The sequence below is a fragment of the Rhodotorula paludigena genome, assembly GCF_050403205.1.
Source record: "Rhodotorula paludigena JCM10292 DNA, Rt_paludigena_JCM10292v1_ctg3, whole genome shotgun sequence".
In the NCBI taxonomy this organism is placed as follows: Eukaryota; Fungi; Basidiomycota; class Microbotryomycetes; order Sporidiobolales; family Sporidiobolaceae; genus Rhodotorula; species Rhodotorula paludigena.
Window position 1 is genome coordinate 638,009 of NW_027481455.1, and position 27,872 is coordinate 665,880.

Genomic DNA, 27,872 nt, shown 5'->3' on the forward strand with positions numbered 1-27,872 from the left:
CTATCACCAGATGACGCAGGCGGGGTGCAGGCTCGCTCGCCAACGTATGCCGGCGCGCTGCCTCTGGGTGCGGCCGCGGCAGGATCTCTCGACAAGCCGGAACGCACGACCCATGTGAAGGGCAAGCTTCGTTCGACTAATTCGGTGCAGAGCCCGCGTTACGTCGAGGGCTGTTCTACGATGGTGCAGAAGAGGGCGTAGCGTAAGTAAAGGTGGGGGGAAAATAGAGCAACAGGGTGTGGCAGGAAAAAAGCAAAAGGTCGCGGATTAGGAGGGGGAGCTATGCGGGATGAAGGGCTATGTACGGGTGGAGATCGTCGTCGTTGTGCGACGCGGATGCGCTAGATACAGGGGGGCGGGCGGGAACCGAGACGGGGGACGGAGACGGGAAGGCCAGCCGCGGAACGACGACGACGAGGGGATCGCCGTGCTCGAGGCCGGACCAACCGCAGGTGCACGAAGCGCGGCAACATCACGCCTGCGCCCAGTCGAGCGCATGCGCATGCGCCTGCGCCTGCGCGTGGCTGCCGGCTCCGAAGAGGTAGAAGCGCACGCGGGTCTCGAGGCGCGTGAGGACGGCGGGCGCGAGGAGGCGCGAGAGGGCGAGGTAGACGAGGGCGAAGAGCGCGAGGAGGAGGAAGTCTGTGTGTTGTCGGGTGTGGCGCAAAGAGGAGGGAGGGAGCGAGAGGGGCGAGAGGGATCGGAGATGAGGAGGAGGCAGGTGAAAGCGGAGTCCGAGGGCAAAGTGGAGGCGAGGGCGAGCGTGGCGAAGAGCGTGGCAGGCGCACGAGACGTCGGGCGAGCGGCGAGTTGGCGCGGCACGGACAGCGGCGCGAGCGAGGCAGGAGCGGATCGGGGCCGAGCGAGCAGAGGTGGAAGGGATCGACAGACGACACAAGCCGAACGAGGTCAGCATCGCGATGCGGTCACGAGAGGAGGTCCTGGAAGCGCACGGAGGAGCAGGCTCTCCCACTGCAAGGTCACAAACGGGTCAGACTGTTGCAAAGTGCCAAAGAGAGCGCACAAGGCGCGAGAGAGAGGGAGCGCACCGCCTCGAGAGTTTCGGACAGCAGCCCGGCGTACCACACCTTGCTCCGCTCGGTCAAGGTCATCTTGGGCGGGCAGCGGTGGACATGCTGCGCAAAGACGAGCGCACCAGGCGGCGGCCGGGTGTAGGGCGACGCCGCATCGACGTCGCTCGGACTCGGCGGCGCACTGTCGAACGAAAGCAGCGACGACTTGTCGCTCAGCGGCGGCGAGGGGAGCCGCGACGGGGGCGAGTGCAGCAGCGTGCAAGCCGTGGCCATCCTGCGGGGATTCTCGGGTGCGCCCAGGAGCGAAGCAGCGGACGAAAAGAGGCGCCCGACGAAGCTGAGTTCGGCGAAGTCAGCGCGCGCCGAACTTGCCTCTCGCCTCTCGCGTGGCTTTCGCTCGGCCTCATTTTGGCTCGCCCGCGCTTCTCTCGTCCGTCGCCTTTGCTCGCTCGACAGACAGCTTGTGACGCGCAGGAGAGTGCCAGGATAGCAGCTGTTGCATGTGCACACCGACTACGCATCCACCCAGTCGAGACCGCCGAGCACGAGCGTCTTCCTCGGCAGCCGCCCCGGCAGCGGCGAAAGCAGCGTAATCTTCTTCTTCTCCTTGTCGAGCGCAGACCTGCGACAGCGTGCATCGAGAGTCAGTGAGCTTGCCAGTCGCAGGTGTAATCGAGCCAGACAGCCGGACGCACACCCAGACGAAGCCCATGACCGGTCCCTTGACGACCTTTTCCTGGCCGTCGCGCTCCTCCTCCGCCATCGGCACTGCCAGAATCCGGTTGACGACCTCGTTGGCCGCGCGCGGGCCCTCGAGATCGACCTCGACGAGCTCGGTGTCGCGCGTGAGCCGCGTCGCGCCGAGCGGGAGCGCGCTCGTCGGCGCATGCGCGCCCGCGGGCTCGCCGACGCGCACGATGCGCAGGTCCGACAGCTTGACGATGATGCTGAAGGGCGAGAGGAGGCCCTGCGTGAGCGGAGGGCCGCCATAAAAGTACGACCGCGTCTGCAGCGCTTGCAGGCGCGCTTGCGTAGACAGGTCGAGGTCCGAAGCCTGTGTATGGCGGCGCGAGTCAGTCCCTTTAAACCTTTGTATGCGTCCTCGTGGATCGAGTCGCGCCAAACCCCCAATTGAGAGAGCTGACGACGCAGGGAGAGGGAACGCACCCCGTCCGATTTCGGCACACGCACGACCGTCACCGTCTTGTTCGTGTTCATGAGCTTGGTCATCTCAACGTATGACCGCTCGGATCCAACGACGAGCAGGGTGTTGACTACGTATACAGAGTCGACGTCAGCTCACCTGTTCGTGCTCAAGCAGGGGATTGAGGGGACGCCGGGCCCGTCCCTTCCTATATAGGCGCGGCGAGATGAGCGAACGCACTCTCGAAGGCTCGCACAGCCGCCTTGATCCTCTCCCAACCTCCGCCCTTCTTTTCTGCCCACTCGCCCGGCGTGTCAACCATCCAGCCGGCCTTCCAGCTCCCCATCCCAGCCTCGTCGACCTTCTTCTTTGCCGCGTCCGCTACGCTCTGCAACAAAAGCTCGTAGTGCGGAAGATTGACGTTTGCCGAGAGGTGGCCGGCGAAGAAGACGAGCGGGTCGACGAGCGGTGCAAACGCATCCGAGTTGACCGGCGGGACATACGGCGGCGGCTGGTCTGCCGCCGCCGCCGACGACGAGGACGAAGCCGTGGGCGGCGGGAAGGGGACGGGCGGACCGGACGAAAACGACGTGCCGAACGGCGCAGCGGGCGTCGTCGTCGGGAGGACGGCGCTCGTGCTCGCGACACCGATCGAGCCGGGCATCGTCCACATGCCCTCGCTCGGATCGAGGTTGACGATCGTGACGCCGCTCGCGGGCTTGGCCGCGCCGCAGACGGCGCGCTCGGCGCGGTTGCGCCAGTTGACGAGCATCTTGAGCAGCGTCGTCTTGCCCACGCCGCGCTCGCCGACGATGAGGACTCGGGGAGGCGCAACTTCGTCGTCTGGTTGCGACAGGTCGCGGGTGAGCGCGAAGGAGGAGGGGCGGGCGAGGAGGCGGAGGCGGGTGAGGGCGAGATGCAGGTTGAAGTAGGTCGAGAGGGCGGATTCGGATGCGACGTAGACCGAGTCGAGCGCGCCTGTCACGTGGATAGCACGATTCTGGGTCAGCTCGAGTGCTCAGGGAAGATCTATAGCAGGAGTTGCTGGAAGCGGTTCGCAGAGGCTGCGAGTACGAGCAGAGTCGAGAGCGTCAAAGGGCCCTGCTGGAGCGACGATCGCCTTGCGCTGTCCGCGAACCATCAAGAAGCTCTCAAACGGGCGGCGAGAGTCCCTCGTAGCGTTGCAAGCCTCATCGGCTCGCCAGACGGCCACGACAAGGTGCATTCCAAGTGTGTCTCCTCGTCCCATTCGCGCCGAGTTGGGCCACTGCAGTAGCTGGCGCCACCCTGCAGCCCGGTCCATGCCTCGATCGCGTAGTCGAGCGGTGTTGTTGAGGAAGTGCAGACTCATCTCGACCTCGGCGCCTTCGCCGTTTAACCCGGGCGCCCACACGGCTGCGCGCTGCTCGTGGCTGAAGCCATACTCGAGCCCTGGCACGAGCTCGCAGCCAAAGACCTCTGCGTGCCCGCCCACGAGCTTGAGCGAGAGGGCGTCGGTCGGGCTCTCGAGCTCGAAGCGGAGCTCGTGGGTCGGCGGGATCGAGAAGCGGCGCGTCGGATGAGGTGCGTGCGTGCCCATGCAGGCTGTATCTCTGTGCAGCGCTGCAAAGAGAAGATCCCGGGTGCGATGGCAAGCGAAGCTACGCGTGGCAGCAGCGAGACCCTCCTCGACCCCGACACGAGCAGCAGGACTCGCACGCGCTGGTGCTATCAGACTCTCAAGGACACGTGCACAACTAATCTCGACCTGATTGAAGATTCGCAGCAAGCCACGCGGCTGGGAACGAGTTGGGGCAGTGCGCCCTCTCTACGAGGGAAGAAGCGTCCGCGATCGGAGGGACCGGCGAGTGGCCGTGCGAGCGAATGGTAATGGCGATTGCACGTGCTCGATGGACGCGGTGAAAAGGCTCGCGACTGCGCGAGCGGGGCGATGGCGCTTTGCCGAAGCGACGCGAACTGACGTCGAGGAGAATCGCACTTGTCCGTCGGGCGATTGGATCTCTGTCCGAGGTCCTTTCTCCTTCCTCCACCGCGCCGTGCACTCGTCTGCACGACTCTTGTCAAACTAGCAAAGCACACGAACCCGCCAACCGAGCGAGGCGACTCTTCCGTGCGTCGACCCCACTTCGCCTTCTCAACCTTCCGATCGCTTGCTCACACCTCTCCTGTGGCGTTCTGCGCAGACTTCAGCGTTACCACCGACTTCAGAGTGCGTGGCAATGTCGTCGATCGCGCATCGGAGGCTGCAGATGCTGACTTATGCTCGTTCCACTCCTTCAGCCACTACAATGTGAGCTCACATTTCTGCAGTGGCAGCGCGATTCCGCTCGGTCGCTTCCGCCACCTTCCTGTAGCGACGTCAAGCGTCATTCGCCCGACTGGCGCGACGTGCAGAGACCGCGTGGCATGACCCGTCTTTGGAGCAGCTTTCGCTGACTCATCTTTGCTTGCTCTCGGCTCCGCTGTTTCCGACTACAGGAGCTACACTGGAGACGGTGTTGCCCAGACGCAGGCCTTTGGCCACGCGCGCGAGCAGCTCGGCACGAACGCCAAGATCGCCCAGCTCGAGGGCCTCACGGTCCGCGTCCCGCTCGACGGCGACAAGCACGTCTCGAACTTCGCCCAGGCGCCCGTCGACAATCTCGACACGTCGATGCGTGCGGGCCCGCGCGGCCCGACGAGCATCGACGACCCCGTCGCGCGCGAGCGCATCTCGCACTTCGACCACGAGCGCATCCCTGAGCGCGTCGTCCACGCCCGCGGCGCCGGTGCCCACGGTGTCTTCAAGCTCCACACGTCGCTCGAGGACGTCACCTGCGCCAAGGTGCTCACCCAGGTCGGGCAGGAGACGCCCGTCTTCACCCGCTTCTCGACCGTCCTCGGCCAGAACGGTGCCGCCGAGACTGCGCGCGAGGTTCGCGGCTTCGCGGTCAAGTTCTACACCAACGAAGGCAACTGGGACATCGTCGGCAACAACGTAGGTCTTCATTGCAGGTCTTCTCCTCGCTGCCGGCACTGTCTTACCTGATCCGCCTGCGCAGATTCCCATCTTCTTCATTCAGGACGGTGAGGCTGCTCTCCCGACTTCTTCACGCACGATCTAGCGTTCGCAGAAGCGTGACTCACGCTTCCTGCGCAGGCGTCAAGTTCGTCGACCTCATCCACTCGGGCAAGCCTGAGCCGCAGACCCACGTGCCTCAGGCGCAGACTGCGCACGACTCCTTCTGGGACTTCATGAGCCTGACGCCAGACTCGCTCGCGATGTCCCTCTTCTCGCTCTCGGTGCGTTGACGACAGTGTCGCTTCGCTCTCCGTTGTTCTCTTGCTTCGCCATCGCGGTACTGACTACTGCGGCACTCGTAGGACTACACCATTCCGCGCTCGTACCGCATGCTCAAGGGTTTCGGTGTCAACACGTTCGTCCTCGTCAACAAGGAGGGCAAGCGCACCTTTGTCAAGTACCACTGGAAGCCGCATCTCGGCCAGCACGCGCTCGTCTGGGACGAGTGCCTCAAGCTCGGCGGTCAGGACCCGGACTACCTCCGTCGCGACCTTGCCGACGCCATCGAGGCGGGCGCGCACCCGTCGTACGAGCTCGGCGTCCAGCTCATCTCGGAGGAGGAGGAGCTCGGCTTCGACTTTGACATCCTCGACTGCACCAAGTTTGTTCCGGAGGAGCTCGTCCCCATCAAGTGGGTTGGTACTATGACGCTCAACCGCAACCCGGTACGTCCTGTCCCCTTCCCCTTGTCATTTGCACTCTCCAGTCTGACTTTCGTCCCGTTTCCTCGTCTGTGCCTTACCCCTCATCGCGCAGACCAACTACTTCGCTGAGTACGTACGATCATCTTGATGTCCAATGTGCGGCGACTGATCCAATCTCCGCTCGCAGGACGGAGCAGGTTGCGTTCTGCACGAGCAACATCGTGTGCGTTCCGCTATTTCTCGACCCGCGTCGACGTTCGACTGGCAGGCATGCTGATTAGCGTGCCCTTCAATGCAGCCCGGGCATGGACTACTCGAACGACCCGATGCTCCAGCTCCGCAACTTCTCGTACCACGACACGCAGATCAGCCGTCTCGGCAGCGTCAACTTCCCGTCGCTCCCGATCAACCGTTCGGTGTGCCCGTTCATCTCGACCATCCGCGACGGCCAACACCAGCACCGCATCCCCGCCGGGTACGCTTCTCCGGCCGAGCATCTTGACCTGCCTTTTTGCTGACGGCAGCTCTTCCGACAGCCCGCATTACTACCCGAACCGCTTTGAGACGCCGAACGTGGCCACCCCGCACGGCAAGGGCCAGAACTACGCGACCGACGACGCAGCCATCGCGTCGCACCTGGCCGTCAAGGAGGGCCACCTCACCTTCGCGCCGTACAAGGTTGAGGGCGTTCGCGGCCGCCTCCGCCCCAAGCGCTTCGCGGAGCACCACAACCAGGCTCAGCTCTTCTGGAACTCGATGAGCGAGGTCGAGCAGCAGCACATCATCGAGGCTGCCATCTTCGAACTTGGCCGCGTACGTCTCTCTGCTCGTCCGTATCACGCGCAGACTCGCAGAGGAGACGCATGCGCTCGCAGTGCTCTGCGGAGGTTCTCAGATACCAAATCTGATCAGCGCGGGCTTGCGACATGAAAGGCTGTTACTGACAAATCGCTTTCGCCCCGTAGTGCGACGACCGCGAGGTGCAGAGGCGCAACATCTTGCGCTGGAACGACGTCGACCACAACCTTGCGCTCGCGGTCGCCAGTGCGTTCGACATCGAGGTTCCTGAGCCGAAGGTCCAGAACCACGGCAAGAAGACGGACGGCCAGAACTCGCTCTCGCTCCTCTCGCCCAACAACCCGTCGTCCGCCGTCGGCCGCCGCGTCGCCATCTTTGCGCTCGACGGCTTCGACGCGCTCCAGGTCTCGGGCATGGTCGCCGCCATCAGCGCTCTCGGCTCGATCGCTAACGTCGTCGGCTCGCGCAAGGGCCCGTGCTACCCGCGCGGCACCAAGCCGGGCGACTCGGGTGCCAAGGGTGTCATCAACAGCAACTTCACGCTCGAGTCGGGTCGCTCGACGCTCTTCGATGCCATCTTTATCCCGGACGGCGACGAGAAGTTCGTCTCGGAGCTTGGCAAGGGCCGCGCGCTCCACTGGATCCGCGAGGCGTGCGTCTCATTTCCTTCATACACATCTTTCCGCACGGCTTCCCTTTGCACCGGCACGGCAGTCGCTGACGTCCCTCGTACGACAGGTACGGTCACTTCAAGACCATCGCGACCGTCGGCGCTTCGGTTCCGATCTTTGCGCACAAGGCGCTCCCCGGCATCACCGAGTACAAGGCGGCGCTGCACGAGGCCTACTCGTCGAAGAACGGCGTCGTCCTCGCCGAGAACCTCGCGAGCGACGAGTCGTCCCTCTGGGCCAAGGTCTCGGGCGCGGGCGACCTCACGGGCTTCGGCAAGGCATTCATCGACGCCTGCGCCCAGCACCGCCACTGGCAGCGCGAGCAGACCGACCAGGTAGCCTTCTAAGGCAGCCGTGGGAGCGCGCCTGTTTCCAGCTTGCAGCCTACCCTCGCTCGCTGCTCTTTCCTCTCTGTGTCTAGTCTACTGTGCATAGTCTCCGCAACGAGTATATACCGACATACTGGTGTCGAGGGAGAGGGAGAGACAGCCGAGAACAGCGAAGCGAAAGTGCTGTCGGAAGCAAGCCGCAGAACGGGCACTGACTGTGTCCGCTGTCCGCCGGCGTGCGTCCAGTCTGTTGGGTCTCGGCGTCTTTCAGCTACAGAGCTGATGACAACATGTAAGCACGAACCTGGGGAGAGCTGAGCGAATAGCGACGTCGGCCTTCTCAAACGGCGATACCATGTCTCTCACGATGCTCGCTTTCACGACCGTCTCCGCGGCCGACCGAGCGAGCCAACGCTTTGAATTCAAGCTCAGGGGACGAACGAGCCCGGAAAGTCTCACTCGAATGTTGGTGTGGTGTGCGAAGTCGCGAACTCGGCCGCGCGGGACGCGTTGGAGACTTGCGAGAAGCACGGAGCACGACGTTCAAAGAGACCGAGTCCAGGGTCGCGACATGGACAAGAAACGTCGCCTGGTGCACGAGGTACAGCCAGAATGTACTGAGTCCAGTACAAAAGCGTCTACGGCAGCCTTGCATCCCTTTTGTTTTATCTGTCCACCTGTACAAATGCCGCGAGTCTATGCAGAAGCACCTCTACCCTCTCGAGCATTTATGCTCAGCACTTGAACTTGCCGCACCACGAGCTGCGCTTGTGCTTGTCCGAGTCGTACTCGTGCGCCTTGTAGAGCGTGTTCGAGTTGATGACCGAGCTGTTGCGCGACGCGACGTACTCGTACGTCATGTGCGTGCGGTTGTGGAACGTCATGCGTCCCCAGCCCATCTCCCTGCGCGATGGGGAAGGGAACAAGTCAGCGCCGCGCGGCCGACAGAAGCTAGAAACGGTGGAAGCGTACTGGTCGGTCGCGTAGATCGTGCTCGGGTCGCGGTACTCGCTCGGGAATTCGTCAAGACCCTGTATGTACGCGAGAAGGCGTCAGCGAGAGCTCGGAAGGCTTGCGGATGCTGGCGATGAAGGTGTCGCGGTGAAAAGGAATCAATCGTGCTCACGTCGTACTGCAGACAAATGCAACACCATCGTCAGCTTGGGCACGGTAGACTAGGCGCGCAAAAGACGCACGTGGCCAGCGGCGCCGTTGATGATGTAGAGAGGTGCGCGAGGGTTGTTGAGGCCGTTCTCGTCGACCGTGCCGTTGTACTGCGGCGCGAAGACCTCGTACTGCGGCCGACATGTCACACAAGTTGTCAACAAGTCGTCAACAATTCACGTAGAGCGAAGTCACGACGCACGGTGTGAACGTGCCCGTGCATGACCGCGTCGACCTCGCCCTCGTATAAGATGTTCTCGAACGCCTGCTGCCACGCCGTGTACACGTGCGGCTCGTCACCGTTGACGTTGGTCAGCCACGGGCGGTGGATGTGCGCGAGCACCCAGGGCGTCTTGGAACGGTCGACCTTGGCGAGGTCGGCCTTGAGCCAGTCGACCTGCTCGTTCGGGCGGCCAAACGGACCGTTGTGATTGTTCGTCGAGTTCTCGATGCTGTGGAACGCCGCGTCAGACTCCGTTTGAGGACCGGACACTGAGACAGGAAAGACTCACGGGCCAACGAGGCCCTCGCCGAGGTCAGTCTCCGAGGTAAGCGAGATGTAGTGGACCTGCAGGTTGATGCAGTCGTCAGCTGTGAGCCAGTTAGCCCTCTGAGAAGTCAGGCGGCTCACCATGCCGGAGTCGAAGGAGTACCAGAAGTTGGAGCGGCCCTCGGACTCGTACGAAGGCATCTGCACCGATGGTCCATGTCAGCTGGAAGCACTCTAGGCGGAAGCGAGCAGAGCAGCGCACCTTGTAGTGCTCGATGAACCACGAGAAATTGGTCTGGCCTGTATCGCAGGTAAGACTGGGTCAGACGGAGCGCTGGGCGAGCGGAAAGGACGGGAACGTACCAGGCAGGCACCAGTCGTCGGTGTAGACGATGTCGGCCCGCTGTGCATTTGAGACGTTAGAACAAACATGTCGGCAAGGTAAGCAATGATGTCGAAGGCACCTTGTCAGTCACACCGCCGTTATCGCAGTTGGCTGTTCATGCGATACCTAATCAGCTTGACCCCCGAAGCCGGCTCATCATCGCAAGGAACAGAACAGACCCTCGTGGTTGCCCGGGAGGACCATCCTGCGGTGAAGAGAGGCGAGGTCAGCGGACGGAAACGCGTGCAGGCGAAAGGCGAAAGTGACAGCGACGCACCAGGGCTTCTGCGCCGTGACAGGGCGCATCTGGTCGAAGAATTGCTCGCTCATGCACTCGTCTACGACTCACATGCAAGTCAGACCGGAGAGCTCGGGGGAAGAAGGAAGAGAACGCGGATGAGCCGCGACTCACAGTGGTCGGCGACGTCCTGGCGCGTAGGTTGCGTCGTTTCGTTTCCAGTCCCCCAGTAACCCTGCACAAACCTGTTCAAAGAGGCGTCAGGACCGTTCTTTTGGAGCGGTCAGGTCATACGTACTGCTTGAGCTGCGGAAGAGAAAACAAAGATCAGCTTAGGCTGGCCTGATTGCATATGTGAATGACGCACTGCATAGTCGGCGTAGCCGATGTCGCCAACGTGGTACATGAAGTCGTCTGTAAGGCGCAAAGTCATCAGAGTGCGCCGTAGCGGGAGGACCAGAAGCACTCGTCAGGCTCGGCTGGTTGACCCTGACGCGCTCTGATCCTCTCATCCGCATAGTGTGTTGCGCAAACGCACAGGTGTCGGCGAGCGCGAGGAGCGACTGGATCGTGTTCGTCTCGTTCGAGTCCAGTACGGCGTGCTCCGACCCGCCAAAGGGCCCGGTAGCGTCCGAGAGTCCATCTTCGCCCATGAGGCCCAGGTCGCCGAACGTCGCGATTGTGTATGGAGATTCGTCGCCCGCCTCGCGCGCGGTAGTGAAAGTGTAGGTCGGGAGGTACGCCGCCTCGTAGCCGTTGGTGCCCGAAACCTTGTAGTAGTACTTGGTGTTGGGCTTGAGGCCGTGGAGCTTGACTTTGGACGCAAATCAGGAAGGTCAGCCCGACGCGTCACTCAATCGCCGTAAGTGCGACGGACCATGGCAGTTGTAGGTGCGGCTCGTCGGGTAGGTGCTGCAGAGGTCGGACGACTTGACCTGGTTGAGCTTGTCCGGACGCTCACCGTCTGCAGTGAAACGGAGATCAGCTTGTTGCTAGACGGCTCGCTCCAGTGCAGATCCGCTCGTGGTCTCCATGCGAGAATGAGAGAGCAGATCCGCTCGTGGTCTCAATGCGAAACCGAGAGACTGGATCATCTACGCACACCAGACAGTCGGCTCGTCCCACTTGGTAAACGACGACCACGAGATGGTCATGCCGTCGGCGCCGGCGTACGCGAGGCGGTGCTGGAGCGGCTCCTTGAGGTTCTTGGGGATGGCGCCGGGGACGTGCACTCCGTTTCCGAGGTCGGTCGCGCCGCACTTGAACGTGTTTGCGGCGGGGATCTCGGCGGCGAGGACCGAGGACGCGAGACTGGCGGCAGCGCCAGCAGCAAGAAGGGAGGCGAGCATGTTGCCTTGGCAGCTCGGGAAGGGGGCGTAAGAGGCAGCACGGCAGGAAGGGCAGGGAACGGAAGCAAGCAGCGGGAGACGGGAAACAGGGCGGGCGTTCTGTCGCGTCGCGCCGAGAGACAGCATGTTCCGCCGGCAGAGGCAGTCCCGCACCGGTGCAGCCAATGAGAAGCAGTACATCGTGCGCTAGCTAAGCGCCCGTTTTGGCGCAGATCTGGGGAAGAAGGAAGGGACGGTCGCGGGAGGGGAGAGAACGTGCGCAAGGCGGCCAAGGGGAACGAGGCGGCCGGCCTGAACGTGCGGCTGGGCGACCGCCCGCCAGACGCGCACAGTAAGGCGACAGACACGCTCGCAAATACCCTGAACAATCAAGGCTAGCTCTGTGCGAGGCTAGAGGACATGCAGGTGCACAGCTGGCGGTCAGAGACCTCGAGAGCAATCCCTCGAGCGCCAAGCTGAGCACAAGGGGGAGGACGACAGCGTGTACAAGACAGCGGTGCAACAGTCTTGGTCGCACTTGAGCGGTACGAGCCTGTACAGCGGCATTGCGATCCGGGTCACATCGTCGACGAGGCTGCCCCGCGGTCCACCGGCCGTCTGGGGAGCTCAGGCTGGCGGACCAGCCTCTGAGAGCGGCACTGGTAGCGCTGGCGACACGCACAGCTCCGCCCTGCGTACTGCTGGCGATGTCACGGTGGCCCGGCCGCGCGAGGGGTCTCTGTGTTCGCGGGTCTCGTCCTCCCGTTGCGCGCGATGAGTGGCTCGGCAGCACCGGCGCAGGCGGCGACGCAGACGCCCTTCTACCAGATCTACCGCCGCTCGGCGTCCGTCTGAGCCCGTGCCCACGCTCTCCCGCGAGCGAGGCTGACTACCCCCTCGTCCCTCCGCCCTTCCCCTCGTCCTGCACGCGCCCTGCAGCCTCGGGACGGCACTCGTAGAGGCCCTTGATGAGCTCATCAACAGCGGGCACATCAACCCGCAGCTCGCCCTCATGACCCTCAGCCAGGTGCGTCCTCCCGTACCCTCCGCTGCTGGATGACATGTCGTCTGACCGCTCACCCGCCCGCGCAGTTCGACAAGTCGGCCTCGCAGGCACTCCAGAAGGACGTCAAGGCAAAGGCGACCGTCAAGGCGCACCTCAGCACCTACCGCCACATCGACGAGGTGCGTCGATGGAGAGCACAGCCGCAGCCTCGCTCGCCGTGTTGACTGTGTCTCCCCCGCGCAGGTCTGGACCTTCATCCTGCAGAACCCGACGTTCAAGCTCGAGAACAACGCCGACGTTGTCACCGTCGACGGCAAGTGCCGCATCGTCGCGTGCAAGTCGGGCGACGCTCCCGCCAAGTGAGCGCTTCACTGCGCTTCTGCCCCGGCGGCTTCTCCTTTCGCCTAGTCACCTCTGACGTTTGAGGTGGGCCTCCTTCCTGTGGACCGCGCATCCTGTACCGGGGTGCTGAGGGCCCTTCAAGCTCTCGCAGCTTGTTCCGCCTCTTTTCTCCCTCTTTCCTCGCAAAGCATAGAACCCGGACCGCTCCCCGCGAGTCCTGTACACGAACCACATTCTCTTCGTCGTTCCTTTCCGTCTCTCGCAGTGCTGTACCCCCCAAGAAACTCACGTCGCAATCCCAAATGTCGCTCTTGTTGCTTCCCCTCACCTCACTTCGCACCGAGAGCGGTCGTGAGGCAACAGGCATCGTGAATAACAGTATCTAGTGAGTGGAGGGGAGTACAACAGCATTCAGGCGGCGCGCACTCGACCCTCATCGCCGACTCTTGAACAGCTTCTTGCCCCCTCCCCCTCCGGCTCCAGACGACGTCCCGCTCCCGCTCGACAACGGCCTCGACGAGTCGTACATCGCCAGCGACGGCGGAGGCTGCATTCCCGCGCCGTACGTCTGCCCGTTCCCGTACTCGTGCCCGTGCGAGTGCGGATCGGGCTGCAGCATGAACGCGGCCGCATCCCCCGCGGCGCCGCCTCTCGCGCCTGCCTGCTCCTTCTGCCTGTGCTCCCGCTTCTCCCGAGAAGGCTGCTGCTGCTGCTGCTGCGGAGGCGGCGGCGCGCGCCCCTCCTGCGCCTGCACCTCGGACGGCGGCGCGGGGAAGTAGTCCTGCGGCGCGGGCGAGTTGCGGAATGCCGAAAAGAGGCGCGCCGTGCCCGTCTTTTTCTTCTCGTCCTTGTCCTTGCTTGGAGAAGGGGCTGCTGCTGCTGCGACGGGGGGCGCGGTGCGCGGGCGGGAGGACGAGGACGGCGGGCGGGAAGAGGATGGCGCGGGCGGGGTGCGCGAAGAGGAAGGCGGGCGCGAGGAGGATGACGGCGGGACAAGACCCCGAGGCGGATGCTGGGGCTGGGGCTGCTGCAGAGACGGGTGGGACGAGGAGCGGGGCGGAGGCACGTAGCCGCCGTGCGAGGACGGGCGAGAGGACGAAGAAGGGTGTGGAGGTGGGACGGCACGAGGGTCCGGGTAGCCGTTGTAAGACGCAGGAGGGTAGCCTTGCTGGTACGTTGGCTGCTGCTGCTGATATTGCTGAGGGTACGGCTGCGACTGCGCAGGTGGCGGCTGAACCGCTTGCGGTGGGATGGGCGGTGGAAGCTGGCGAGGCGGATACGGCTGCTGGTGCTGCTGCAGCTGCTGCTCTTTGGATGCAGCGTAGTATTCTTGCTCTTGGGCTGAGGGCATCGATTGCTGACGCGGAGGCGGCGGCTGCGAGTGCTGCTCGCGCTGCTGCCGCTGCTCTTGCGGACGCTGATAGCTCTGCTGCTCCGGAGGCGGAGGCGCAGACTGCTGCCGCGGAGGCGGCGGCTGCGAGTACGGCTCGCGAGGCTGCTGCTGCTGGTAGTCGGGCTGCTGCTGCTGCTGCACCGGCGGTCCCGCAGACGACGGCCTCGACGCCCTCTGCTGCTGCTGCATCTGGATCTGCTGGGCGGGCGACGGCTCTTTCGCGACAGGGTACGCCAGGCCCCCTGACGCAACATGCGCGAGCGACGACCCGGATGCCGACCGCGGGACATGCGTCTGCATTTCCATGGCGGGGACGACGCGCATCGGGCTCGCCTGCTGGGACGATAGGCCGGGCGTTCTTGCCCGCCTCGGGCTGCCGCTCGGGGAGGTCTTGCCGCCGTGAGCAGGAGGAGGGACGAGTCCCGCTGCGGCGGGGCCCGCCGAAGTGGCGACAATTTCGTCGTCGAGGACGGTGAGCGCGGCGCACACGACGAGCCACTCGACGGCATCTTCGTTGCCCGGTCCGAGCGACGCCCAGACGGCTTTCTCTTCCTCCGTCCCGCCCGTGATGGCGACGCGAGTGCCGCCGCCCTGCTCGGGGGCGTTCTTCGAGATGCGGCCGAATTCGATACGGCGTGGCGGGATCAGATGGCCGGCATAGCTGCGTGCACCGAAGCGTCAGGACTCGATGTCGGCATCGTTGGGAAGGAAAAGCACTCACGCGAAGTAAAAGAGGGACCACCACGGCGCGTTCGGATTCGGCTTTGAGACCTGGAACAGCGGCTGGTCGTCGCCGGGCAAGTCTGGGTTCGGCAGAAGCACCTTGTACACGGGATTCTGTGCGGCGTAACGACCTCGTATCAGCACTGTGTGCCCCGAATGAGGCGCGAGCGCTCAGAAGCGGTGTCGAGTCCACACGCACCTGAATCCCCGTTTGGGCAATCTTCCACGCGAGCCCCCTCCCCGCCTCGCATCTCACGTGCGCCGCAGCGCCCGACGCCGCGGCGGCGTTGGCGGCGCCGAGGCGGAGCGACCCGGTCGCATCGGGCGGGAAGAGCTTGGCGACGCAGAGGTCGCCCTCGGGCGAGGGCGTGAGGAGGTAGTTCTCGGTGTTGGTGTTGGTGTGCAGGTACGTGTCTGGGCGGGGTGCAGAAGCTCGTCAGCGCGCGGCAGGAGGGAAGGATCGGGCCATGTTGGCTCACAGAGAATCTGCGACGGCCGGCCGTGCGGCGTGACGATGAGCGTCGGGAGGTGCGACGGGACCGGAGGGTGGTGTGGCGACGTGAATATCGAGTACACGGCTGCAGGCGAGATGGTGGCGCACGTGCGGCGACCAGGGGTGAGTGCGGGAGGAGCGTGTTGACATCGCGAGTGAGGGCGTACCAGACATAGCGCGCGCCTGACAGGCACTTATGTACACTAGCTCAGCGCCTTGGCGACTCGAGCGGGATCTCAAAAGGCGTTGCTACGACGCGAGAACGAGCGTAGATCGCTTCAACCGATGAAGCCGACTTCGATGTCGCGCAAGCTCAGGACACTGTGTACAGCGCTCCGGGCGATCGACGAGCCTCTGAGGAAGCACTGAAGAGCTGCAAGACCGCAAAGAAGCGCGAAGCCGCGATGAAGCGGAAGCAGCCGGCGAGCGGAAGCTCCGGTGCGAGCAACGGACGGACAATATCGCTCCTTCCAACGCTCCACGAGCCTCTCAGACACTCGCAAGTTGTGCGTGAGAATGTGGGTAAAATAGGCACTGCGACGGACAAAGCGGAACTAGAGCGAAGCCAGGCCGGCTCGCTCGTCCGGCGACCGTATGGAGGGGGAATCATGGACAGCGGTAAATGGGAGGGAGACGGGGGCGCGAAGCCGAAGCCAGTAATGAAGGGGTGGGGAAGCTCCGCTAGGGATGTACGAGGAAAGAGGAAGGGGGTAAGAGGAGGGGAACCCGGAGCGACCGAGGCGCTTCGACGGGTGAGAGGAGAGAGGGAGGAACGACTGCGGACCCTGCTGCTGCTGCTGCGACGACGAGCGGACGTATGAAGGATGCGAGGACAGAGATGGTGAGGGGAGAGAAAGATGCGGCGATAAAGGAGGACGAAGGGGAGGATGGAGCCGCTCAGGCGAACCCAGACAGCGAGTCGTGGCACTGGAACACCTCGTAGCGGCTCCACTTGCCGAGCGCGCACAGCCCAAACTTCTTCTTCCGCTGCTGCTCGCTCGACGCCGCCGCCGCCACCTTGGCCTTGTCCTCGTCGCGGTCGACCGCCGCGCCGCCGCCGCCGACGAGCGTCAGATCGGGGCTGCTGCGCCCCGCCGACGCCGCCAACGACGCGGACGAGGCGACGGCGGCGGACAGCGCGCCGTCGTGGTCCGACATGCTCGACGAGTCGTCGCCCGAGGCCGAGTCGTCGCGCACGAGGTGCGGGACGGCGTCTGCGCCGCTCGCGCCGCACTCGTCGCTCTCGGCCGAGTCGTCGACGAGCATGAGCTCGCCCTCGTCGTCGACGCCGCCCTCGCCGCCGGCGACAAACAGCTCGTCGTCGTCGTCATCGCCGCCGCGAGGCGCGTCGTCGCCTGCGTCGGCGAGCGTCTCGTCCTGCTCGGCGACGACCTCGGGGATGTGCACGCCAAGCGACCCGCACGGCGGCGTCGTCGCGGGGAAGGCGGGGTGGTCGCGCTCCTCGCCAACAAAGAAGCCGCCCTCGATCAGGCCGTGCACGCCCTCGACCGGGTTCTCCATCGCGGGCGCGTGCCGCGGGAGGCGGTACCCGCCCTCGTGAGCGGCAGCGGCCGCAGCGGCCGCGGCTGCCGCCTTGTCCTTGTGCGAGGCCTTCTCGCGCGCCTGGCACTGGACCCACTCGCCGTCCTCGCCCTCGCTCTTGCAGCGCTTCATCTCGAGCGACTCGGACTCGCACGTCGGGACGATCGGCGAGCGGTCGTAATCGGCGGTCGAGTGCGTCGGGAAGACGCTCGCGTTGGTGCAGCGCGCAAAGCGCACCGACTTGGACGTCGACGAGCGGCGCGAGACGGGGCGTGAAGAGGGCGGAGACGAGAAGGGCGAAGACGGGACCGTGCTGTATTGTTCCCAGAGAACATACAGCGCAATCAGTACAGGGGACGGTGTGCGAGACGCGTGTGACACGATGGGTAATCACGGCGAAGCGCGGACACACCTGGACGGTGAAGAGGGCGCAAGGAGGATCGACTTGACGGGGCAGACGGGGGAAGGCGCTGCCGTCGTCGGGAGCGAAGAAGCGGCCGTCGAAGGCGAGAGCGTCGCGGACGACGAAGCCGGCGAGAGCGGAACGGCGCCGGCAAAGTACGACATGGCGACGTCGTGCGCGCCGAGGGGCGACGGGTCCGCTGCGGCCGCGACGACGACGGTAGCGGTGACGTCTGCGCTGTCAGGCGAGTGGTTGCGCTGGCGCTTGTGCGGCGAAGCAGCGTCGAGCGAACCGCTGTGCGCGGGCGCGGCGTGCTGCAGCGCAGCGGGGCCGGCGCCGAGGGCGAGGGGCGAGCAGTAGCCCTGAGAGTAGAGGTACGAAGCGAACGAGCACGTCGACATGGCGGGAGTGCGAGTCGAGGTGGTGCGCGGGATGTGCGAGTCGCGGGAGGGATGACGGGCCGGGAGGTCGGTCGCGCGGGGAGGTGAAAGCGGTGTGCAAGAGGAGGAGGGGGTGAAGAGGGAGTCGGGCGTTCCTAGCTCGCTACCGGCTGCGTGGGGGCGGCGGGTCGAGTGCTGCAGGCGGCGAGTCGTCGGGGACAGGACGAAGGACGAGCCTCGGGGACGGGTTCACTGGCGATCCGCCATGGCGGGCGGGGCGGGACAGCGAGTGGGAGAGGGGGGTAAAGCTGGCACACGGAAGCACGGGCGAGCACACTCTGCAGAGGGCGAGCGAGCGAGCAGGAGCCAAAACAAGAGTCAGTCGAGGCGACACCGAATCGGAGCGAGCGAAGGCGGGCACATCGCTCGAGACGCACCGGGAGAGCGCGTCGGCAGAGTGCACGAGGATCAACCTTGGTTAGACCGTCCTAGCACGCAGCGCTGGCCGGGCAGGGGCGGGTGTGCAGCGGCCGGGCGGGCGTGGCGGCAAAGCACAGGGCGAGGGCGGGGAGGCGTACGCGGGCGAGGCGCGCAGCCGGGGGACGAGGGAGGGGTCGCGTGTGAAGGTGGGGAAAGCGTCTGCGCCGTGCACTCTCTCTCTGGTCTGCTGCTTCTGCTGGGCTGGCGGAAAGAGGGCGGGCGGACCCTCGAAGCGAGCGCGGGACAGCCCTCGACAGGGGGACACTCCCGCTGGGACCGCCTCGTCCCCTCGCGCCTCGTCTCCTGGACAGTCCTGACGACCCGTGACCACCTTGATGCACCTTGCTGCACCTAGTCCGCCCCTCGCTGGACCCCCTCCGACGTTGCGCTCATTTGGCCTCTGCCGCCTCAGCCAATCGCAGCGCCCAGACGCTCTCGCGATCTTCCCGCTCTCGGTCGCCCGAACCTCCTGCTTACGTGCAGGCGAGAAATTACTGCCAGCTCTGCTGCCACTACTGGAGACGAAGAAGTGCTCGACTGCGCTGCTGTCCCCTCTGCGAAACCACCCTCTTCCAGCTCCCGCTGCTGCAACCTCTGCTCCCAACCTACTGCTGCTCGTGTAATCGACTCGGCTTCAGCGAGTACCCCCAATCTGGTACCGGTCCCTGGATCACGAGTGACGCCGCTCAAATTTGTTCGCTCGCGAGATGCGATGTTGCCGCAGCCGGAATTGCCAGGTCCGGCAACATCACGCTCATCGCGCTTTGCGCTTGTACGCGATCAGACGCGCTCACAGGAGCAGCATGGGCGGTCTCCGACAACGTGGTCTTGCGAGTTGCAGAACGAAGGATGCTGTGATGCCGAGTACTTCGCGTCTTTCTTTCTCACCACCTCCCGCCGTTCCACTCGGCGCGCTTCCCCTCCATCCGCTGCCTGTACCTCGCCCCCAGTCCCACGCCCGCATCCACTCCCGGCGCCCCCGAACCGCCGCCCGCGGCGTTGAGCTCGTCGACGACGCTGTCGGCGATGGCGCCGACGAACCACCGCGCGGCAGCCGTGCGCAGCGCGGCGAGCTGCGGGCCGAGGAGCGAGTGCACAGAGTCGCCGAGAGAGTCGCCGCGGCGGGAGGCGTCCTGCGCGGGGGAGGAAGGCGTAAGCGTCGACGGAGGAGGTCACGAAGGAGGTGAGGAGACGCACGGCGAGCTGCTGCCAGAAACTCTTCTGCACCGGAAAGCGCTTGAGTGTGACTGTGCAGTATGAAATGAACACGCTCGTCAGCTCGCCCCACGCTCAGAGCCAGGCCGCAGAGTAGAACGCACCATCGAGCGCGAGCGCGAGTTCGCCGTTCTCGGCCTGGACATACTTGACGTCGGGGAGCAAGTCGCGCATGGCCTGCTCGTCGGTTGTGCCCGGGTGCTGCTCCTTGTACCCGGCGATCCCGTTTGCAATCTGGGCAGTTCGCTCAAGGTCCTTGATCAGTTCGACTTCGGCAAAAGGAGGCCGCGACTGAACGAGGCACGAAGAGGCGACGCACAAACAGCTGGCAGGCGTAGATTGCGCTGTCCCTCAGTCCCCCGAGCCCGTCGACCAGCCCGCGCCCGTATGGGCCTGGCTCGTAGTCGTACAAGCCTGCCGCGCCGTTCAGCGCTCCCGCTGCTGTGCCCTTGCCTCCCGCCGCCGCTGCTGCGGTTTCTGAAGCGGGGAGAGAGCCAGGCGTGGACTGCTCGGCTTCGCTCGAGGATGCGAGCGCGGAAGAGGCATTGAGTGCGGCAGGGTCGTCGGAAGAGGTGGGCGAGGCAGACGAGTCCGGCGAAGAGGACGTCGCGACGGTCGCGTCCGCCAAAGCGGTTGCCGCGTTCGATGCGGCAGAAGGAGGCGAAGGTGCGGCGGAGGCGGCAGCCGGCTCGGGCACCGCAAAGGGCGAAGTGTCCTGGTCTTCGGCGAGGGCGACCACTGAGGACGTGTCGCCAACTGCGTCGTCCGTACTGGCGGCCTTCTCCCGCTCGCCGCCCGCCCTTGCAACCGCCTGCGCCTGGTCCTTCGGCCCGCCCGCTGCTCCCTCGTCCGACGACGCGCCTCCGCGCTCGCTCTCCTCGACCTTGCCCGCGTCCTCAGCATTCAGAGGCGGCACATCGAGCCCCTTGATCTGCTCAATGAGCTCCGGGGGCGCGACGAGCCCGAACGCGCGCAGGCCGCTCATGACGCGCCCGCCGGCGATGCCCTCGATCACGGCCGGGTCGACGCCGCGCCCGTCGCACACGCGCTCCTTGAACGACGCGTACATGTCGTCGACGCCGCGCGAGTGGCGCTCGAGCTCTGAAGGCGTGAGGCGGTGTGTCGGGTCCGAGGCGCGCGAGCCGGTGAAGAACGACTCGAGCGTGATGTGGAAGCGGTCGAAGAAGGACTGCAAGAAGGTCGGGCGGAGGGAAGCGACGCCGATGCTGCGGAGTGAGACTGTCAGTTATCGAGGGGTAGCTAAGGAGGGGCGAGGGGTAGCACACCTGCCAGTGATGGTCGAGGCTGCGGGCGGTCGATATCGAGCGTCAGCGTGGGACAGCATGGCAGGAAGGCGGTATACACAGCCTTACGTGCAGCGAGGATAGCATCGGTGTCTGCAACATGTGAGATGCGTCAGCCGGCTCCGTCAAGCAGAGAGGTACGCAGTCGCGCCAGACGCACGCGTCGACACCCAGTACCCTCCCGACGCGCTCGCGTTGCCAAAGCTCGCGACAACCGTCTTGCCGTATTTCTCGCGCAGGTCGCGCACGGCGCCGGCGATCGTGTCCGAGTCGACGACGGCGCCGCCGCCGCTGTCGATGCGCAGGACGACAGCGCCGATCGTGTCGTCCTCGCCGGCTTCTTTCAGGCCGCGGACGACGGCGGCGGTGCCGAACCTGGTCGGCCATGAGGTGTGAGTCAACAAGCCCTTCTCGCAGCGGGCGATCCGGAAAAAACAGACGCACTCGCCCGGATCACCGATCGTTCCGAGGAGGTAGACGACGCCGACCTCGACGGCGTCCTTCATGTACTTCTCGACCGCGCGCTCGATGACCTTGTGGTAGTGGTAGAACCCAAACAGCTTGTGGTCGTCGCTCCCGCCCGCCTCGGGGTCGAGCACCGAGTCGAGCACGTCCTGCCGGTAGCACGTCCCGTTGATCAACCCGCTCTCGAGCGCCGTGCGCGCTGTGAACGGCCCGATCTGCGATAGCCCGCGCACGTGCTCGAGCGCCTCGCGCCCGCCCTTGGACGGGAAGCGGTTCCGCCCGATGTAGGTGAGGAGATTGTCGTTGAGGTCGTTGATCAGCTGCGCGTGGTTTTCACGCTGCGGGTCGGTCAACTTCTCGTCGATGTACTGCGCGTCGCAATGCGTCAGTTTGGCTGAGCTTGTGAAACGAGAGCTTGGGGCGTGCACGCACTGGCTGAACGAACGACTTGTACTCGTTGCGCGCCTCGGCATGCACCTCGATCCCGAGCCAGCGGGCGAGGCGGCCGAAGAAAGGCGTTGTCGAGCCTGTGGGCGCGGTAGAGTCAGTCTCGAGTCGATAGAGGCTATGGCGGTCCCAGAAGAAACGCACCGAGTCCCACGAGCGGCACCTCGCCCGTCGGCTGGCAGTAGACCTCGTCAAAGGCTGTGCAGGCCAGATGTGAGTTCGAGTCTTGTGAAATAAAGGCAAAGTGCGCAGCACACGCACCAGAAGCGAGCAAGTACTGCCCCTGGCTCGTGAACGTGTCGGTCCACGCGACCGTGCGCCACCCGTCTGCGCCAAACTTTTCGTGCTTGACGCGGCGGAGCTCGAGGAGCGCGTCCTGCACCTCTTCGAGCTGCGCGAGGCCGAGGTTGTACGACGGGACGGACGGGATCGACGTGTGCGAAAAGTCGGCGATGATGCCGCGCTGTTGGTCCGTCACAAGTTGCACACGGTCAGCATGAACCTCAAGAAGCGTGTTTGAGCGAGGAAGAACGCAGGTACGCACGACGCGGTCGTCGTTCTCGATGAACTTGATGGTGCGCACGACGTCAAAGATGGTCATGACCCTCGGGGGCTCCTCTGGCGCGCCGCCCTGCGACGAGCTGAGGAGGTAGTTGAGGTTGGACCCGGCCGATTTCGCTTCGACGATGCCGCCGTCGTAGAGCTTCCAGTAGAGGTACGACTGCTCGGGGATGGCATCGCGCTTGCGGGCTCGCCGCTTCTCGGCGTTCCAGCTGCGGCGTGCTCGAGTGTGCAGTGAGCGTGTCCAAGCGGATGCAGGCGGAAGGAGAGGGGCGTCGAGGTGCGGATGTGCGAGTGAAGCGATGCGAGGTCAGCTCGTCGTCCCGGCGCGGAAAGGGTGCGGCGAAGACGCACGCAAAGACTGCGTATCCGACTGCCAGCCCGCCGAGGATCGTCCCCCGCCAGCGCCACCCTGCCGACGCGTACCGGAAACCGCGCGAGTTGCCGATCCGCTGCACCACCGAAGCGCGCGGCTCTGCTCCTGCGCCGCCTGGAGGCGGCGTGGGTGGAGGAGGTGGTGAGGGCTGCGACGGCCCTGCTTCGGCCATTCTCGCACAATGCGATCGAGAGCAAAAACAGCGATGTCGCGCGGAAGGTCAACTTGGAGGGGACGCGCGGCGGGGCGGCCGATGACACGCTCTACGCTCGAGACGGGTGCGAACAGAGGCGCGTGCGTAGGAATACAAGTGACACGGAGGAGTACGGCACGAGAACACGGTGGCGGTCTAGATGAGGTCGGCGACATCCCCTTCCGCTCGTCGCTGCCCGCCCGTTCCCGTCCCTAGCGTCGTGTCGAGCCGCTCGAGCCCTTCGACGAAGTCCATCATCTGGTCGCGCTGCAGACGGTCGAGCGTCGCTTGGCCCATCTCGGTCGGGCTGCCCGACTGCGCCTCGTCGCCGAGAAAGTTGCCCTCGTTTCGCCCTCCTGCCCCACCTCGGCTCTGTCCTTCGGTTTCCTCCGTGCTCAGCAGCTCGCCGGCCCCCGCACTCGGTGCAGGGGCGGGCACGACCGTTTCGCCCCTTTTGCGGACAGGCTCGAGCGCCGCGCCGCCCTCGGCGTACCCGGGCGCGACGCGGTTCAGCTGGGCCTTGCGCGCGCGCTCCTTGGACTCGGCGTAGCTCGCGAGGAGGGCGAGGCGCTGCTGGTGCGCTTGCTGGAGCTGCTGGAGCGACGAGGGGACGGTCGAGAGGACGTGGGCTTCGAGCGAGTGCGGGTAGACGAACTGCGCGCGACGGGCGGCGGATCAGTACAGGCTTTCCCGCTTGCAGAGCAAGGTGGAGTGGCGTACGTAGGCGTGGACGTCGTCTGGCAGCGGGTGGATGTCGGGCGGGAGGTCCACCTGCGGAGTGGAAGCGAGTGAGCGGAAGGGTGGCTCGACGCGGAGGGCGGGCAGGAAGCGCACGGGCTGCGGGACCCAGAAGCCCGGGTTGCGGATGAGCGGGACCTTGTCTACGAGCTGCGCCGGAGTCGGGAACGCGGGAGATTCGGCTGGGTGCGACGAGGTGGGGGAGAGGACGGTGAGCAGAGCGAGCGGGGCAGCGAGAGGAGCAGCGTGGGGCGTACAGGCCATGTCCTCAGCACGTCTGGCAGTCTGGCTCGGGCACACCGCCGAGATCAGCAGAGGTGGAGCGAGGCAAGCGTCTGGCGTCCTCGTCCCGATCAGACCGATCCTCGCTCTCGCCTTCACCTGCTTCTGGCGGGTCCTGCTTGGACGAACGCAGTTCACTCGAGACCATGCTACCTGAGTCAGAAGCGAGCGGGTCCCTCGCTTCACCTGCCAACGCTGCACCTCCCCTTCCTGCTCAGCTGCTGAACGAGGACCAACGCATCCTTCAGGGCAACCTCCAAGTCGAGGTACGTCCCAAACCCTCCACAACAGCGCATCGAGCGCCATTGACCTCGGACTTGCGCAGGAATCGCTCTTCAACGATCCTTTCTCCCTCCTCGATTCGCTCGTCCCTCTCCTCAATCTTTCCGACGACCGTCTGCCATCGTATGACGAGCACGGACACACACTTGAGCGATGCTTAGACCTCGCAGGGCAGCACTCGAGCCCGAGGGAAATCGTCATGGCCGTCGAGCAGCAATTGGCCGGCTTGCGATCGCCAGACGAGCAGGACGACGACGACGACGACGATTCTGACAGACCGTGGGACCCGCGAGACGCTGCTGCCCGGTTTGTACACCTCGCTCGACTGTATGGCAAAGGTATGGCGTAATCGATACTAGGTGCTGGCGACGAGCTGACGGATCTCGCTTGTGCAGCCCTCTCTCGCCTCTCGACCAAACAGCCGCATCGCTTCCTCGAACCCGCTGTCGAGACCTTGACGATCTCACTTATGCGTCTTGTCGAAGAAGGCGCCTTCGTACCCCCTCCTCCTGCATCGACCTCTGCTTCTCCGGCGCCCGAAGGCGACGTCCTCCCCTGCCGCGTATTGCGTTCCATCCTGTCCTTCCTGCGAGTTCTTCCGCCGATATTCCACTCATTAGGACCACCTCATGAGGTAAGGCGGAAACGTGAAAAACCCTCACACCTTCGACTGACATGCTCGCGGATCGCAGAACTTGCTCCAGTCCCTCCTGTGCACTGCAGTCGCCCTCCTGCACCCTTACCTCCCGACAGGCCTCGCGCAAAACTTCTTCTATTCTCGGTTCCCGGCGTACAGGCGCACTGATTTTCAGCCAGAAGTGACTGAGGCGGAGCAGGTCTGGCGGGACGTGCGGGCGAGTCATCCCTCTCGCCTGTCACTCTTTGCCGTACTGACAAACCTCACGCAGACGTACGCCAAGAGCTCACGATTCGCGCTTCCCTCGCTGCTCGAGACGGTGTGCTCCTCAGCCCACCCCGTCCTCCTCCGCGTCGGCGGCTTGGTCGCACTCGCACATCTCGTCGCTGCGGACTCAGCCTTCACTGCCAACCGGCTCGACCAGGACTCGGCCACAACACTCTATCGCACCCTCGACATTATCCGCGCTGGGTTGGAAAGCCCTGCAGCTCGTTTGAGTGACGACGTCGTCCTGTTTTGGCTGTGGCACGGCGTCGAGGGGGCCCTCGCAAGCGCGCCGACCAAGACGCTCGACAGCGAGCTCATCTTCTACCTCATCGACGTGCGGCCTGCGCCCTCCTGCTGCCTTTCGCACTCCACTGATCGTCTACCCCTGCAGCTCCTGACTCCTCTCGCCGCACTCTCTCCCTCGCCTCAAACCCGCTTCCTCTCCTTCCGCCTCATCTCGCGCCTCCTCACACACGGCTGCACGCCGCCCGCCGCGCCGACGCTCGAGGGCGAGACGCTCCAGCTCGCGCTGCTCGCGCAGCTCGTGCGCGAGTGCCCCGTGCCGAGCTTGCGTGTCGCGAGCGTCGGGCTCGTTAAGGAGGTCGTGCTCTCAAAGCTCTCTCTACCGGTGCGTCTTCCTTCTTTCTCTGTCCGTGCGAGTGACCACCTTCAGCGCGCCGAAGCAAAGCAAGCATCGCAGCCTTCCCACCCGTCCCTCTTCCTCGCGCCGTCCTCCTTCCTCTCCACCCCGCTCGGCACCTCGCTCCTCTCGCTCGACCCGCCGCAGCTCGAACGCACCGACGCCGAAGCGTTTATCCACGGAGAAGCACAGCAGGCGCTCGGCGCGCGAGAAAGGTTGAGCCTGTGGTTCGTGCTGCTCAAGCGCGAGGGTGGCGTCGAGCGGGTGCGTCGCTGCGTTCTCCCTTTGTGCTCATTGGAAAATGGAGCTGATTGTGCGGTGCGCGATGCACAGATGGGCCTCGGGGGCGCGCATCTTGGCGCGCTGCGCGCTCAGCTCGTCGATCCGCTCAAGGCGCAGCTGGCGCACTGGCTCGACGCGCCCGCGCGTGTGACTGCTTCGAGTGACAATGCTGGGGGCGAAGGACCGCGCGAGCTGGACCCGGGTACGGTGCTCGAGCTGCAGCTCGTGAGTGAGCTCGTCGGCAGGGTGGACGAGGCGGTAAAGGAGGTCGAGATGCGGACGCGACCGTAAGGTAGGGTCAGTCTGTCAAGGACGATCCGAGTACGCTGCTCGTGATTGCCGGATATGGAGTGACCGGAAATCGCACAACCACGTCGCTGGGCGTCCGCTTCTCTACGCTGTCCTCTCCTCTCTTATGGCTGCATCCTCGTCTGTTACCTCTACCGCCATTGCTTCCTTGTCCGTGGCATCAGATCGACGCTGCCATCTCGCGGACGTTTACGCCCCTGCTACGCTGCGTCACTCTGCTTCCTGTCCGACATGTCGCGGCCTGACCAGCCGTCGCTCGAGCGAGGCCGGCATACCTCGTAGCCCGGCGCGATCCCCTCTGTAGCGGGTGCTCCTTGGGCAGCACGAAACGCAATCGGATCTGCTTCGTGCGGCAAGCAAGCTGGAAGAGCGATCACGAGCGAGAGGAGCGAAAGCAGGAGCGGTGTCGGGCAAACAAGACGGCTGCAGGCCGATAGACGCCGTCCCCTGTGTAAGGGGAAGCTAGAGCACGGGCCGAAGTGCCCAGTCGAGCAGATCGAGGCAGAGCCGACGTTGCCGTCCGTCCGCCTCACCGCCTCCTCCTGCGGTTCGCCCTCGCCACGCTCGCACTTCCGCACAGGTCGCCTCGCCAGTACTCCGAACACCCTAAGCACACCCGCACGACTCCAGCCATGTGAGTCACGCGCTCTCGCTCGCGGTATGAAGCGACTGGGAGGCAGGTCGAGGTGATGAAGACGAGGCGGGCTCTCGACGTCCGTAGGGCGGGAGGGGCAGTCTAGGCGGGCCAGCAAGGGCCTCAGGGGATGATTTGGAGCCGTTGCGACAGGCCAACGCGGCCGTACCCGCTCTCGCTCGTGCGGGCGACTTGCTGCGCCAAGCAGCTCCACCTCTCCGCTCGGGGACTGCGTACTGACACTCGCACTCTCCCTGCACGCCTGCTCCCTGCCCCACTCGCACCGCCGCCCTCGCAAACCCCAGGTCCGAGCCCTACGACCCCTACATCCCGGGCTCGAACCCGAACGCGCCCGCCGGCGGACCCGGGCCCTCGACGGGCGCAAAGGCCGGCGGGGGCAGCAACAAGACGCAGGCGATCCAGCAGCAGATTGACGACACGGTCGGCATCATGCGCGACAACATCACCAAGGTCGCCGAGCGCGGAGAGAGGCTCGACGCGCTGCAGGACAAGACGGGTGCGTCGCGCTTGCCGGTTTCCTCGTCCATTGCCGCAGCGCGCCCTGGGAAAGGTTTTGCGGCAGCATATACTTGGTGGAGCTGGCAGCGCACGTGCTGATGAACCCGTCCCTCTGCAGACAACCTCGCTCAAAGTGCGCAAGGCTTCCGCCGCGGCGCCAACCGCGTTCGCAAGCAGATGGTGCGTAACCCCCGCTGCTCGTCGAGACTGCACATCCGCTGATGCTGTTGCCTCCTCTACAGTGGTGGTGCGTCAGGAACCTCCGCGGTGCTGCTCGCTGAGAACGCTCGCTGATTTCACCCCCTTGCTCTCGCTCGACGCAGGAAGGACATGAAGATGCGGGTGCTCATCGCTGTCGGCATTGCCATCCTCGTCATCGTCATTGTCGGTACGTGACCACGTCCCGTCTTGCGGTCGTCACGTCCTCTCTCAACTCCTCCTTGTCCCGCAGTGCCAATTGTCGTCAAGACCTAGGATAAGGCGCACGACTCGAACAACGACGTGGTCCTCGGTGGCCCGCTGCGCCCGCCGACGATCTCTTCTTCTTCTACCGACACCGCCGCCCCGACCTCCTCTTCCTGATGCCCTCTCGCACCCCTCTCTGCCCTCTCGACTTTGCCGACCCAGACGAATGCGACGCCTCTACGGACTCTGTACGACTTGTTCTCTCCTT

General features: G+C 64.9%; 10 protein-coding genes across 10 annotated transcripts; 3 read left to right on the forward strand and 7 right to left on the reverse strand.

The window, feature by feature from the left end:
* Window positions 1-472: 472 nt before the first annotated feature.
* Window positions 473-1,307, reverse strand: JCM10292_005289 (uncharacterized protein; the record flags this gene model as incomplete). Its single annotated transcript, XM_076646188.1, has 3 exons — window positions 473-642; window positions 954-972; window positions 1,050-1,307. The coding sequence occupies 3 exons, from the start codon at window positions 1,305-1,307 to the stop codon at window positions 473-475; spliced, it is 447 nt and encodes a 148-aa protein (XP_076508467.1).
* Window positions 1,308-1,547: 240 nt separating this feature from the next.
* Window positions 1,548-3,757, reverse strand: CLP1 (cleavage polyadenylation factor subunit CLP1; the record flags this gene model as incomplete). The annotated part of the gene is made up of 5 exons (XM_076646189.1): window positions 1,548-1,656; window positions 1,730-2,088; window positions 2,202-2,308; window positions 2,419-3,156; window positions 3,526-3,757. The coding sequence occupies 5 exons, from the start codon at window positions 3,755-3,757 to the stop codon at window positions 1,548-1,550; spliced, it is 1,545 nt and encodes a 514-aa protein (XP_076508468.1).
* A 670-nt stretch (window positions 3,758-4,427) lies between these two features.
* Window positions 4,428-7,699, forward strand: JCM10292_005291 (uncharacterized protein; the record flags this gene model as incomplete). Its single annotated transcript, XM_076646190.1, has 11 exons — window positions 4,428-4,468; window positions 4,657-5,155; window positions 5,220-5,244; window positions 5,318-5,460; window positions 5,542-5,904; window positions 5,996-6,012; window positions 6,071-6,106; window positions 6,182-6,358; window positions 6,420-6,696; window positions 6,849-7,333; window positions 7,420-7,699. The coding sequence occupies 11 exons, from the start codon at window positions 4,428-4,430 to the stop codon at window positions 7,697-7,699; spliced, it is 2,343 nt and encodes a 780-aa protein (XP_076508469.1).
* A 716-nt stretch (window positions 7,700-8,415) lies between these two features.
* On the reverse strand, window positions 8,416-11,307 carry JCM10292_005292 (purple acid phosphatase family protein; the record flags this gene model as incomplete). Its single annotated transcript, XM_076646191.1, has 18 exons — window positions 8,416-8,584; window positions 8,654-8,712; window positions 8,808-8,813; window positions 8,878-8,976; window positions 9,048-9,297; window positions 9,358-9,413; window positions 9,477-9,536; window positions 9,598-9,635; window positions 9,699-9,738; window positions 9,800-9,831; window positions 9,900-9,925; window positions 9,998-10,058; window positions 10,133-10,203; window positions 10,257-10,264; window positions 10,326-10,372; window positions 10,497-10,772; window positions 10,836-10,922; window positions 11,061-11,307. The coding sequence occupies 18 exons, from the start codon at window positions 11,305-11,307 to the stop codon at window positions 8,416-8,418; spliced, it is 1,632 nt and encodes a 543-aa protein (XP_076508470.1).
* Window positions 11,308-12,060: 753 nt separating this feature from the next.
* On the forward strand, window positions 12,061-12,655 carry TOA2 (transcription initiation factor IIA subunit gamma; the record flags this gene model as incomplete). Its single annotated transcript, XM_076646192.1, has 4 exons — window positions 12,061-12,131; window positions 12,226-12,313; window positions 12,379-12,471; window positions 12,536-12,655. 4 exons carry the CDS (start codon window positions 12,061-12,063, stop codon window positions 12,653-12,655), a joined length of 372 nt encoding a protein of 123 aa, XP_076508471.1.
* Window positions 12,656-13,067: 412 nt separating this feature from the next.
* JCM10292_005294 (uncharacterized protein) lies at window positions 13,068-15,417 on the reverse strand (the record flags this gene model as incomplete). Its single annotated transcript, XM_076646193.1, has 5 exons — window positions 13,068-14,688; window positions 14,749-14,864; window positions 14,950-15,164; window positions 15,230-15,328; window positions 15,411-15,417. 5 exons carry the CDS (start codon window positions 15,415-15,417, stop codon window positions 13,068-13,070), a joined length of 2,058 nt encoding a protein of 685 aa, XP_076508472.1.
* A 723-nt stretch (window positions 15,418-16,140) lies between these two features.
* JCM10292_005295 (uncharacterized protein) lies at window positions 16,141-17,589 on the reverse strand (the record flags this gene model as incomplete). Its single annotated transcript, XM_076646194.1, has 2 exons — window positions 16,141-17,098; window positions 17,198-17,589. The coding sequence occupies 2 exons, from the start codon at window positions 17,587-17,589 to the stop codon at window positions 16,141-16,143; spliced, it is 1,350 nt and encodes a 449-aa protein (XP_076508473.1).
* A 1,343-nt stretch (window positions 17,590-18,932) lies between these two features.
* On the reverse strand, window positions 18,933-22,588 carry JCM10292_005296 (uncharacterized protein; the record flags this gene model as incomplete). The annotated part of the gene is made up of 13 exons (XM_076646195.1): window positions 18,933-19,181; window positions 19,246-19,295; window positions 19,368-19,497; window positions 19,583-20,489; window positions 20,550-20,568; window positions 20,637-20,660; window positions 20,728-20,942; window positions 21,012-21,400; window positions 21,465-21,559; window positions 21,624-21,677; window positions 21,741-21,942; window positions 22,024-22,252; window positions 22,395-22,588. 13 exons carry the CDS (start codon window positions 22,586-22,588, stop codon window positions 18,933-18,935), a joined length of 2,757 nt encoding a protein of 918 aa, XP_076508474.1.
* Window positions 22,589-22,765: 177 nt separating this feature from the next.
* On the reverse strand, window positions 22,766-23,611 carry JCM10292_005297 (uncharacterized protein; the record flags this gene model as incomplete). The annotated part of the gene is made up of 3 exons (XM_076646196.1): window positions 22,766-23,263; window positions 23,330-23,380; window positions 23,444-23,611. The coding sequence occupies 3 exons, from the start codon at window positions 23,609-23,611 to the stop codon at window positions 22,766-22,768; spliced, it is 717 nt and encodes a 238-aa protein (XP_076508475.1).
* Window positions 23,612-23,775: 164 nt separating this feature from the next.
* On the forward strand, window positions 23,776-27,673 carry JCM10292_005298 (uncharacterized protein; the record flags this gene model as incomplete). Its single annotated transcript, XM_076646197.1, has 13 exons — window positions 23,776-23,895; window positions 23,955-24,249; window positions 24,307-24,545; window positions 24,604-24,759; window positions 24,820-25,149; window positions 25,207-25,443; window positions 25,489-25,719; window positions 25,789-26,024; window positions 26,986-27,197; window positions 27,318-27,379; window positions 27,442-27,446; window positions 27,523-27,587; window positions 27,651-27,673. 13 exons carry the CDS (start codon window positions 23,776-23,778, stop codon window positions 27,671-27,673), a joined length of 2,211 nt encoding a protein of 736 aa, XP_076508476.1.
* Between the last annotated feature and the right edge of the window lie 199 nt (window positions 27,674-27,872).